This window comes from Chelonia mydas, chromosome 2, assembly GCF_015237465.2.
Source record: "Chelonia mydas isolate rCheMyd1 chromosome 2, rCheMyd1.pri.v2, whole genome shotgun sequence".
Classification (NCBI taxonomy): domain Eukaryota; kingdom Metazoa; phylum Chordata; order Testudines; family Cheloniidae; genus Chelonia; species Chelonia mydas.
In genome coordinates, this window is record NC_057850.1 from 16,163,019 (window position 1) to 16,176,461 (window position 13,443).

At 41.2% G+C, this 13,443-nt stretch overlaps 1 protein-coding gene across 1 annotated transcript in view; it reads right to left on the minus strand.

Annotated features, from left to right (window-relative positions):
* The window catches only part of TG (thyroglobulin), a 204,517-nt gene that overhangs the window by 135,617 nt on the left and 55,457 nt on the right, over positions 1-13,443 (minus strand). The window contains exons 21-25 of the mRNA XM_043539062.1: positions 11,325-11,474; positions 9,286-9,456; positions 3,474-3,596; positions 1,471-1,586; positions 332-440 (exon numbers count right to left, since the gene is read on the minus strand). Of these exons, the coding sequence (XP_043394997.1) occupies positions 332-440; positions 1,471-1,586; positions 3,474-3,596; positions 9,286-9,456; positions 11,325-11,474 (669 nt within the window). The remainder of the gene's footprint in view (positions 1-331; positions 441-1,470; positions 1,587-3,473; positions 3,597-9,285; positions 9,457-11,324; positions 11,475-13,443) is intronic.

The window sequence follows — 13,443 nt, forward strand, 5'->3', positions numbered from 1 at the left end:
TCCACCCCCAGCCCCACATTGCAGTTCCAAGGAACTAATGGTGTGGGACATACCCACCTGATCCTAAACTCCTGCTCAGCACCCCAGAGGATGGTAAAAAAACCCACTCAAGCTCCCTATATATAAATCACACTACAAGAAAATAAATCTTAATAGAATCAAAAAACCTTTATCCGTTATTTCTGGAAGACTGACGGAGGTTGTCGTGCTGTTATTCGGTGCCTGACCCTGCAAAGACTCATGTCCTTATGGAGTTGAGGCCTAACTGTTGGCAGGGTCCGTTTTTCACTTTTCTAGACAACTGACCTATCAGTGGAGGTTCAGTACCTACCTTTTTTCAGATACACGGTCACTTCATCCTTCTCTGGGTTCCTCACTTTAAGCAGGCAGCTAAGATTAGCAATGCTAGTGGCATCAGAATTTCCCATAACACCTTTCATCTGAGACAGACAGAGAAACTATAAAGGTGCTTTAATTCATAGCCGGGAAAATACAGTCTATTCAAGCTTATGAGGATGATGAATTAGTATATACTGTTCATAGTTGCCACAACTCCCTGGGGCCCTCTAGTTCTGCTGTTTGATCACAATTCCATCAGCTCAGGGCATAATTCTTTGATGCTACTCTACACATTAACAATGACAGCGTAGTTTCATAAACAATGAGTTGCCTTAAGAAAGTGGCAAAATGCCATCTAGCTCAAGACCCTGGACTGTAGGAATGGACAAAGATCTGACAAGTGACACGATTATCTGTTTCAGTGTTCGCATAGCCTAGATCTTTGAAGAATGGGAGTTTGTGAATGGTGATTTGGTTGGAGTTGTAGCAGATCAGCTCAGGGGAGGCAAACATCTTCTAGGAAAGACCAGTATAGGTGGCAGTCCAGCAAATTTAAGATTAGTTTTCTTATTTCACATGCAATAAGGGCAGGAAGTGCTGTGCAGGAGTTAGAACAGGAGATCTGGAGCCCAGATTGTTGTGTTTTATTCCTGACTCTACCACTGACTCAGTGTGACACTCTGGACATGTTAATTCATCTCACTGTCGGTTTTACTGATACTCTGATGCAATATTGGGGGGATGCTATTCATGACAGGGATGCAGGAATTAGAGAGCACTCTGCTGTTCCCAAAATGTTCAGAAGTGACTAATGATTTTGGGTACCTCCATTTTAGGGTGCTGAAATCAAAGCTCCTTAAAGGGACCTGATTTCTAGTGGGTGTTTGTCCAGCACTTTCTAAAAATCAAGCCTCTTTAAGGTGTCGCAACCAAACACAGAGGCACCCAAAAATCACTTTTGGAAAACCTTGACTCTCATTTCTTTGCTAACCCACCAGCACTTCACCATTACCATAATAAAACACAACATCTAAACAGTCAGGAATCTCTCTGGCATTCTGACAATGGGTTCTCATACTGGCTATCAGGTATTGTCCAGGCTATGCATTTTAAAGAAGTGTCATTATTTACCAGTCCAGAAGTGGTACAGTTGAAGTTGGTTTCAGCAGCACTGTGCAGTTCACACAGCACCTCAGAACCTGGAGCAGATACTGTGATAAAGCCACATGACTCATCCGTCTCACAGTCTGAAAGCATGAAAGAAATGTAAAGGTTCACCATTTCGTTTACACAAAGCCACATGTTTCCAGCTGGCTGATAGCTATGTCTTCTACATACACAAAGACTCCTCTTACTGGATTTGAACTATAGCCCTCAGCTATATTACAACTTGCACCAGTTTAACTAAAACAGGTTTTTAAATCAATTTATACCAATTTAACTAAACTGCTGCAAAACCCTGTTTGGACACTCTTAAATCACTTTAAATTTAGCTTATATCGAGTTAGCGTCACTGGGTCACGAAGCTCCTTGAGCTAAATTGACATAAGCCAGGTACAAATTGATTTAAGTCTCCACACAAGTTTTGCAGCAGTTTAGCTAAATCAGTTAAAAATCACACCTTTAGTTAAACTAGTGCAATGTGTAAAAGAAACAGGAATTTCCAGACTGGATCAGACCCCCCACATCTACCTAGTCCAGTAGTGCGTCTCCGACAGCGGCCGGTTCCCGCTGCTGCAGAGGAAGGTGCAAGAAACCCAGCAGCAGACAGATATGGAATAACCTGCTCCCAGGGATATAGACCAGGCTTTAGTTACTCATGATTGAGCTGGAGGACAGACTATCTTGATTGAGAGTTGGTATGTAATGTAATGAGCCTGGCTTGTAAGAGTGCTGTGGCCTTTGCTCAAGAAACCAAAGCTGGTCAAAGGATTCCTGGCCAACTATTTCTCCGTTGAATTTAGCCCCTTTTTCTTTCTCCACTTATTGCCTGCCAAGAGACTGGTGCAAGACTGTTACTGGAAGTTGTTCAATGAACATTTTGTGCATAGTGTGTTGCAGCCCTGAATGGTTTGGCACAAACATTTTTTCAGTAGTCAGAATTCTCTATCCAAGCTATCCAACTTTAGATAAGCTATTACCAGCAGGAGAGTGGGGTGGGAGGAGGCATTGTTTCATGGTGTCTGTGTATAAAATGTCTTGTGCGATTTCCACAGCATGCATCCGATGAAGTGAGCTGTAGCTCACGAAAGCTCATGCTCAAATAAACTGGTTAGTCTCTAAGGTGCCACAAGTCCTCCTTTTCTTTTTGCGAATACAGACTAACACGGCTGTTACTCTGAAATCTATCCAAGCTGTGTGACTAGTCTCACCACACTTTCTGGGGCTGAAACACATGCCAAGTGCCTCCAGACCAGGATCCTTTTTGCTGCTCAGCCACCGTCCCCCTCCACCTCCCTTTCTGTGCCTCTCCTCCTCACTGCCGCCCCTGCTGATGTTGTATTCACTTTCCTGTGTGACTTTAAAACACTCTCCTATCTCTTTCTGCCTTCTAACTCCCTCACTTCCAAACATAAAAGGGCCTGATCCAAAGGCCATTAACATCAACGAAAAGATTCCCAGTTGGTTTCAATGGGCTTTGAATTAGCCCCAAAGTTAGGACACATGAGGTGATCAAAGGACTACTTGCCTTGCAAACAGAGGTGATCATGCATGAATATTAAAACTCACAATGTCCCTGTGAGGTAAACAAGGATTGTTTTTCCCTATTTTATAGGTAATGTACAGAGCCAATGTACAGAGAGGTGAGTGGTCTGATTTTTAGGGGTACTGAAACCCATAGTGTCCAGCCATAGTCAACAGGAATTATGAGCATTTAGCATTTCTGAAAGTCAGACCATTGATGACTTGTCCAAGGCCACATGGTAATTGAAAGCACATTCACAAACAGAGACGTCCTCTCTGATATGAGAGGAAGATCAACAAACACTGATCCTCCCACAGTGAATTTGCTGCTGAACGGAAAGGCAGCCAATGCTAGGCTAAGGCATAGCAGTAAATTCAGTCCTTGAAAGCTGTCCTCTTTGGTGACCTCCACCGTATGCCACACACATTTGCTGAGAGCCATCCCTTACCTGAAATGCATTGCAAGAGTGCACTCTGGGAGTCTCCTTGGATGGTTTCTGAGCGAAGGATCCTAGCATCTTCTGCACCGTAGATCAGTTTAGATTCAGGAACTCTTTCAAATTTTCTGAGCACTAAAAGGCAGAGAGCATGGTCAAGTCTCCTGCATGTTATTTCCATTGCTCCTCAGTTCCAGAGAAACTCAACACAGACTTTACTTAAAAAAAAAAAACTCACGGTGTGTAGGGGGAAGGATTCGTTAGTTAAATGGACAAACAGTATCAGGTTTCTGTGAAACAATCAGAAAAAATGAAAAAGCGTCTGAAACAAACTGTTGCAGAACTCTCCTTGGAGATATTAGATGCTCAGGGCCAGGTCTCTGTTTGAAGCAGAATGTATTAGAACGAGGCCATAAATGGGCAAGAAGGTGACTTCTTGCTTTTCAGTCTTCAGGTTTATGCAAACTGTGAGCTCTATTTGGGGATAAGCATTCATTTTACTGTTGGGCTGAGTAGAGAAAAGGGAGCCAAGGAGTTAATGAATAAGGTTATTAATCTGACGCATTGTGTGTACGTAGGATCTGCAACCACTCAACCTAAATGTGACCACTTTCACTGGTTGAAACAAACCTCAAACGTACAGAGAAGATTGTAGTCCCCTTTGAGTGTAAGATATTTGGGGTAAGGAGTCTCTCTCACCACACACAGTGTCTTGCACCATGGGGCCTCAGTCTCACTTGGAGCCTCTAGGAGTTACTGGAATATAATTAATAATAAGAATTAATTTATATCTTGTTATAACTCTCTTTGTCTCTTTGGCATGTAAGATTAGTTTCCTTTAAAGATCAGTCAGAAGCTCAAAGGGAGTTTAACTGAGTCCAATTAATTTAATGTGAGATAAATTTACAATATGGTGTGTATCACATCTGAATGTGGCCCTTAGCATGCAACTGGGCCCATCAGAGAACCAGGCATCTTCCCTGTTGTTATTCTCGGATGTTAAAGAATACACCGAAAGGGAGCTACCTTCTCTCTGAGTGAAGATCATAAGAATGGCCATACTGGGTCAGACCAAAGGTCCATCTAGCCCAGTATCTTGTCTGACAACAGTGGCCAATGCCAGGTGCTTCAGAGGGAATGAACAGAACAGGATATCATCCAGTGATCCATCCACTGTCACCCATTGATGGACCTATCCCTCCAGGTGAGAGATGTGCTTGCACTGTAAATCAGTGATTGCAGTCTGTAGCAGTGCCAGTTAATCACTTTTCATAGCCATAAATTCACTTGTGAATTTTTTTTAAAAGGGGGGGCGGGGGAGAAAGCCCTGGACAGCATCCCTCCAAACCTGGTAGGTTTTTGGTTCATCAAAGCCAGATTTATTCCCATGTAGATGGAAAAGTGAAAAATAAATGCTTCTTTTCTTTCCCTCCAACTGAACATGACCCTAAAATAAAACCTGATTGTCATATTTGTCCTTGAGAGGAGGAAAGGAAAACAAGACAATTTAATTAGTCATGCTGGATATATAACAACTCCAAATAATACAATCTTGTCATGGAAGCAGAGTCCAAATCATTTTGCTACACAAAGCCACTTTGCTAAAGCAAATATCCCAGAAATGGTCTCCAGTACAACAGCAAGTTCTGAAGCAAGGGAAAACTGAATGTGGAAGTCTGTGTGGAATATCCTGACTTTCTTTGGTCGTTAGCGGAGATTCTATTACAGTACAGGGAATACGAGCTAAATGGAGAGAGTGATGTTAGAAGAAAAGTCACCAGCAGGTTGGTAAAACCGTTGGATGGGGTAGATTGAAAAGTGCTGTGGCTGATGTTTTTACTTCTTTCTTGTGATGACATGAAACACAAAGGCAATGGAGCAAATTCTGCTTTCAGACACACCAATATAAATCGGAACTAAGTCCACTCCCCTAAGGGTAACAGAGTTACTACAGATTTACCTTAGCGTCACTAAGAGCATAAATTGGACGAACACGCAAAGATTTGGAGAGAGCAGAAACTTCTCCTCTTGGATCCTTGCAAATCCTTCAGCCACTCGACAAGGGGCGGGGCGGAGGGGTGGGGAGGTCAGACCACAGCTCCAAGAGTTTTAAATTATAGTCTGGTTCTCACGCCAGCTAATTCCCTTGTGACCTGGTGAAATGTATCCTCCCTTTGGGTTTCCACCGGGGTGGGAGTGGGGAGATATCCTCAGAGAGTGTAAATCAGTACAGCAGCATTGACTTCTGGCCCATAGTATCCGCTAAGGTCTCTCCGGGAGTGTAGGGGATGAGCTGAGCCAGCAGCATCACCCAGTTGGCCTGACCACCTCCTTTCCTTGGCCGACCACCAACCGAGGGGAGGTTTCAGACTGACTGTCAGTAGAGCCTCCCCTGGGTCTAACACAGCCAAAGCAACCAGACGTCCTGAGCTGGACTCAGCCCCTAGAGCTCTCTGCATGGAGTAGCTGCAGGCTCAGCTCTCATTCCCCTGCACATCTGAATGGAATAGCGAAGAAGAGATGTTACACCAGGATCCAAGAGCCGAGCTCTTGTCCAGAAATGTCTGGATAAACCACAGAATAAAAGCTGAGGATCAATTTTTAAAACAATCATTTGTCCTCTTAAAGCAAAACAGCCAGCGCTAATTGACAACAAATGTTTGTTGTTGTCAAAGCTGAGTCAACAGGTGCTTTTGATAAAACTGTCATTTTCTGCTTGGAAAGAACAAAGGAGTAAGCCAAAAACATAACACCAAAAAATCCTGCAATTTAACGAGGCTGGGAAGAGGGTTGAAAGGCAGGGGATGGAGGGGGGTAAGATGGGGGAGAAAAGTTTTCCTTCTTAAAGTACGATGCCAAAACCATTCCACGCAGAACAGTTAATTCCTTCTATTCAAATGCACAGGCTGAATGACTGTTGTCTTTATGGCTGGTTAAAAAAACAAAACTTAAACAGATTTCAATTTTCAGGAAAAAGTCAAAATAAACTACATTTTTAAAATTTTGTTTGAAAACGTTCATGAAGGTTTTTTATTTTTGGATGCAAATGTTAGAGGTTTGTTTAATGTCTTTTTCCCTGGGGAAGGAGCTTCCCATTTTCTCTTTAAAAAAATTAAAAAGAAAAAATTTCCACAGGAAAAGGGAGAGAGGTAAAAAAAAAAGTTAGGGAGCAGTGGGACAAAAAAAACCCTAGACACAAAAACGTTTTTAAAAATTAAATACTTTGTTTCATGAAAAAAAATTGAAATAAAAAATGTTGAAAACTGAAAATTTTATGGTTTTTTTTCAAAAATATATTTTCTGTCAAAAAAACCCTGCATAATGAAAAACGTTCAACCAGCCCTAACGTTAATGAATTTGCTGTTGGTTGTTCATCACTGTCGGGATGGAAATAGAATTGCACAGCTGTGTCTCATAGGCCCTGTTCTGATAACTGTTAATGAAGATTCCTTTTTAGTTCAAATGATAGGGGTCTATACTCTTGGCGGAGGAAGATGTAGATTCCATCCATGCTGTTGCCATACAATTCTGAGTGCCCATAGTTTGCAACATAGGGGGAATGAGGACACCCCAGGTGGGCCCAGATTTTGTTATAATTTATCACTTTCTATTTTAAGAAGGAGATTTTTTTCCCCAGAAGACAGATAGCTTAGAAAGACAGAAGAGCTATTGGGTCAATCTTATCCACCCCCTTCCACTATCAATCTTCTCTCAAAGCAGTATCAGCCACCCCAGATTACACAGTTACGTCCCATTCTACAATATAGTTAATGAAGCTGGTCAGGATGGAAAAAGTAAAAGCAACCACATTCCCCCCCCCCTCTTTTTTTTTAAACTAAAAAATTGGAATTTGTTTGAAATGCAAAATATGGTTGAAATTGCCAAAAAAAAATCAACAAGTTCTAGAGTTGCTCAGAAATCAGGGGGATTTTATGAAAATGCCATTGACATTTTTCCTGAATTTTAAAGTTATGAAGCATCAGCATTTTGAAAGTTGAAAAAAATTAGCTAGCTCTCCTAGCTGATAATGTGTAAAGCTAGTACACATATCAGCTACTGGCCTCTACTGGATGGAATCAGAACTGCTTAAGCAGCAGTGATTTTATAACTGTCTAGGTGTGTGAGGGTATTTCTACACCACATAGAAAAACCTGCAGCACCAAGTCTGAGCCCAGGTCAGTTGACTCAGGCTTGCAGGGCTTGGGCTGCAGGACTGAAAATAGCACCACATTTCAGGAAAGATGTGGAGAAATTAGAGAAAGTCCAGAGAAGAGCAACAAAAATGATTAAAAGGTCTAGAAAACATGTCCTACGAGGGAAGACTGAAAAAATTGGGTTTGTTTAGCATGTAGAAGAGAAGACTGAGGGGGGACATGATAACAGATTTCAAGTACATAAAAGGTTGTTACAAGGAGGAGGGAGAAAAATTGTTCTTTTTAACCTCTGAGGATAGGACAAGAAGCAATGGGCTTAAATTGCAGCAAGGGAGGTTTAGGTTGGACATTAGGAAAAACTTCCTAACTGTCAGGGTGGTTAAGCACTGGAAGAAATTGCCTAGGGAGGTTGTGGAATCTCCATCATTGGAGATTTTAAGAGCAGATTAGACAAACACCTGTCAGGGATAGTCTAGATAATACTTAGTCCTGCCAGGAGTTCAGGGGACTGGACTAGATAACCTCTCGAGGGTCCCTTCCAGTCCTATGTTTCTATGATTCTATGAAATTGTTCTGTCAATTCCTTCACTACTGAAAATTTTCATTTCATACACCTTTCATTCAACACATACCAAAAATGTGTTACCAAATTACTGGTAGAAGACAGTACCATGCCATCATTTTTTAAGTAGTGATCCTCAATAATTGCACCATTGATGGCATGATAAAGCCCAGAGTTACAAAATTATAGGCTGAACTGATCACTTTGGTTGAGGGGGAAGTACAAGCTTTCTGGCTGAGGAACATGATTGCAAATGACCACAAGCAAGTTTTGGGTTGTGTGATGGATTATTTCCTGTAGTTATTAACATCTCCTTCTATATGGTATGATTAGCATGTTGAAATGCTGCTTTTCCCTACCCTGTCTGTGAACTTTTAATGGATTGTCTCCTAGCCTTCCATAGTGACCATCTGTTTTATTTCATTTTATGTTTGAGATTCCTGTTCCGCTGCTCTGGATGCTGTATACAATCTAGTCTGTGGCCGTAGATTCGTATCTTGACAATAATGCAACATTTATAAATAACTTTTTAAAAATATCAATTAAAATCTAATTATTAATCATTAAGGGACAGATTAAATTAACCTTATGTATGCTGGAGTCCAGTCCTCTGACTTACCTGGGATCACTCATGGAGTAAGGCACTACACAACATGAGCAAGTGTACCAAAATGTGATAATAAACAGTGACAATGTGTTCATTTGTCTAACACTACAGAGCAGGTCTTATGAGAGCAACCGTGAGTGCTGTTTACATTAGGAAATCCTTCACTCTGCCTTGGTCCTGTTACATTATACCGTAATGACTCCACCAGATAGAGAACAAGAGATGTTCATACAAACAATTTGTTAATTATCCAAGGGTACTTATGAACATACTTCACCCCCTTCCCTTTCAAAAATAATGTTTTCTCCAGGTAGTAAATAAACCCACCAGCAGGGAGAATGGCAGGCATGTGGGATGAGGAAGAGAGTAAGAGACCAGACTTATAGTTAAGTGAATTTCCATAACCTTTCAGATTCAGCTGTCCTTAGAAACCAGAATTTTGTTAAGGAGAAGTTACTTGCATAGGATCAAAGTGAATGCAATTAGTTTTCTGATACCTACCTAGGCACTGGGAATCTGTCAATGGGTGGTCTGTTTCAGTCCAGTCCAGTGTCATTCCAAGACTATCAGCACAGAAGGATTTCTTAGTGATGGGATCAGCCTGAGAAGGTCTATACTGTCCATCTTCACTGCACTGTAAACCCTGCCTGTTTCTCTCACAATCTGTGATACCTGTCACATGAAAGGGAAGAGTTGGGCCACTATGTATCTTGCATTCAGTGTATGAGTAGGACAACGACATTCTAGAAGAAATGGATGCTTATTACTGCCTGAAGGCAGGGGCTCTCTCATGTCATTTACAGTGAGCATTTCGCAGTTGCCATTCCATCACTTTAAATGATTTTTATTGTTATTTGCATTGTGGTAGAGCCTAAAAGCCCTAGTCATGGACCATGTGCAAACCATGGACCATTCACAAACACGGAACAAAAACAAAGTCCCTGCCACAGAGAGATTACGGTGGGTTCCTTAGGATCCTACCGCACAGGCAAGTTCTTCAGAGAAGGAAGCATGTTTTTATGTGTGTTTGTGCAGTGCCAGCTACAATGGGAAGCTGAAATATCAAGAACAGTCACAAGGAGCCACAAGATCTCACCAAACCAATTTGCTGCTGCTATTTTTTTTTTATTCCCCTTTTCTTGGAGAACTAAGTCCTCCCAGATATTCCTAAATTGCAAAGAGCTTTGCTTTATATTTTAAAATGCTTTTCCCAGTGCTAACTGGAGCTTTTAGTGATTCAGAAGTGACCAAAGGTCTCCTCCACTCCACAAAGGAACAAATCCATAATGACAGTCAGGATTTCACTCTTCTCCCCGTACCCAGCCCAGCAAATCCTCAGCACTTTTTAAGAGACAGCACTCTACCAACAGCAAGCTAGAGGAGAAAGGGGAATAAATCCAAAGGCATAACATTTATTGTTGTGCAAAGGACCAGCATTAGGCCAATGTGCTGCTGAATCCCACCTCCTACTTCAGAAAATGACTTAAGTGGGATTTAAGCAGTGCATATGCTTTGCTCTGGTCCATGGCACTAGGAGGAAATTCAGCTACAGAGGGCAGGCCCATATATTTAAGAGTATGGTTTTATTAATTATTATTATTATTCAAAAATTGGTATAGCCCAATTAGTTAAGAGTATTAAAGAAACCCAGTAGCTTTGTAAAATGAGAAAGCAGTGTGCATTTATGTCTGAGATTGCAACTCACTTTTTCATTAATCATAAGCTGACTGGATAAAGGGGTCATGCTTTAAGTGACAATAATGCCCAAGGAATGCCTTGACTAAACCCCCCAGTTCATACACCCATAGAAAGTAATCTGTATTGAGAGAGAAGTTTTCCCAAGGAGCTAGTCTACTCTAACATCAGTCTCCTCACATGTGTTTTGGGGAGTAATGCAGAAGGTGATACTAATGGAAAAAGCATAAATGAGAAATATGCCCCCTTCCTTATCAATCCCAAAGAGCTACCTATACGAATAAAACCACGGGACAAATTCACCCTGGCATAACTCCTTGACTTCAATGGAGGTTCGAAACTAAACAGATACCAGCCAAAATGCAGGTCACTCCTTCAACAATTCAACCCAAATACCTTCCCCCACGTTATCAACATACCTCTGCTCTCTGCTTCCTCTCTTTTCTGCGCAAGGGCTGATACTGAAAGCAAACTGACCTATTTAATCTGTGCATTCCTTTAGGCATCATTGCTTTTATTTTCATCGGTCTGTGGGCCAACAGAGGCAATTCAGGTTGATTTTACTAGTATACAAATTACTAAGTATATTGATCCCTGCCTTATGGGCAAAAGTTGTGCTACAGAAGGGCACAGTTATCAAAGAAAAGTTTTGGTTAGGTCCTTAGAAATTTCAGTGAAGTGAGCTGAGGTAGGTGAGGTAGTATCTTTTATTAGAGTAACTTCTTCTGGTGAGAGAGAGAGAGAGAGTAAGCCCAGACCTGAAGAAGAGCTCTGTGAAAGCTCAAAAGCTCTCACCAAGTAGATACTGAATGACATTCCTCCAGGATGATAATCAGTGAACTTACAATGATCAGCTCTGAAAGCTCCAGCAGAGATGGTAGTTTTTCCCACAGGACACCTGATGCATGAGGAGCTTCCTGTCTGCAACTGATAGAACCCAGGAGGACACGGAATGCATTCATCAGTCTGAAAGGAGCTGCCTGAAGGACAAACAACTACAGAGGAAAAAAACATTATTAGTTCTACGGAATTCAACTGAAACTTTACCATTTCAGACATCCATACACATGTTCATAAGCAGAACACAGCTTCAGTAGACTTACCATTGACTTTGATGGGTTTTGGAGCAAGACCTTGATGAACACATGTGCACCTTAGGAGGGTTTACCAACACTGCCCCACTTAAAATGTTCACCTAAAGCCTCCAGTGACTGGAATCCAGGGAACCTAGACCAGGGTCCTAATTCAGATGGGTCTAAAAGAAGACCCTCAAACCAGAGCACATCAAACTCTGATGGACCTGACTCCAAGGGTGAATGTTGAGGATCAGGTCCATCTGTAATAAGATACAATTGTGGGGGCAGATTGCGAAATGCAACAAAGGCTTCAGACAAAAATAGGAAAATTCACATTAACAGAAACTCTGAAAAACTCAGGGAAAAGCTACCATATGGTAATGCTTTCATTAAAAAATTCTGGTAATGAAAGTGTTGGTAAGTAGTTCCAGGCAGGAAAGTAATTGTTGGATTAAAGACAACTAACTTATTGTATACATGACAACCACAACACAAAGATTTCCTCCCCATAGGTTAACAATACCTTTCTGAGTTCAGCATTTCAGAAAACCAAGAGCAAGTTTTCCAGCTGACAGTCTGCAGATGAAGCAGATGACTAATTGTCTTCTGGGCAATCATGTAATACCATCTTTCCTTTCAGATCACTCGGACCAGTATCACCACCACAGATGAGCCTCAGACACATTTACCAGACAGTGTGTTTATTTGCTATTTCACAGCTGCTTTCCAGATGTAGGTCTCCTTCAAAAACCATCAAATGTATATTTTGGGACAATGATATGGTGCAAAATTTCACTTCTGTTCTTGCCCAGTGTGTTGACAGCAATTTAAACCTGTACCAAAGAGTAACTCTAGTAGAACATTGGCCATTACCACTATAGTCCACAGGGTGGATGTGCTGTATTTGCGTTTAGTCAGCCAACATGCTGCCTTGTGAATTAACTAACTCACTGGAATGCCTCAGTGATAAATCAGAATGACAGACAGCTTAATAACAACCATCTTCCTTCATTCCTCTTCACATTTGCCATGTTCCAGTAGGAGAGTCTGGGATAGTCATGGGACTGGAGGATTCATTTCAATGGGCACCAAACCAGGCAAACCAGGCACGATACATATCTAAAATCAATTAAGACAGAACAAAATCCTGGAAGAGACAGGACACTCATCTCTCACGTATGTTCAGAACACCAGCCTATTTGTTACATTTGTTAAAGAGGTTTTCCAATGTATGTAGAAGGGATCATACAAATAAAAAAGAACCTGAAGGGAAGAAACTATTTTTTTTACTTACAGATGAAATAAAGAATCTACAAGCCATTGGGGGGCAGAATGCATAGGATGACAGAGAGATGAGTTAAGCCATTTAAAGTTTTAAAAGGAGAAAAACTTTTTAGAACTTTCTCCTCTGTTTCTTGTTGTAGAGTCACAGAGTGAAAGTTGTATGTGCCTGATATCACATGTATGTAAACAGGCGGAGTAGATTTATGTCTCGTTTATACTCTTACTTAATAGAAGCAAAAAGTGAACAGCAAGGAAAAAAGATGAAAGGTTAAAGCAAAAATAAAGCTGTCAAGCCTGGATGTCTTTCTAAAAGATATGCCCTAGTTCAACCACAAATTATGCTCAATGAAGCAATTAATAGGTGCAGTTCTGTGGCCTGTGTTATTCTGGTCAAACTAGATAATCATAATAGTCTCTTTCTAGCTTAAAATCTATACATGTTAACCAGGCAAGAGGAGAGCCTGAACGAAACCCCAGATCTAAACTACAGCTCTGGACTCAATCTTTATACCCCTAAAATGGGAGAAACCAAAACCTTGGATCTAACACTTCCATATATGAGTTTGAAACTTGGTGCTGTTCTATCTAGATTCAGGTTTCAGAG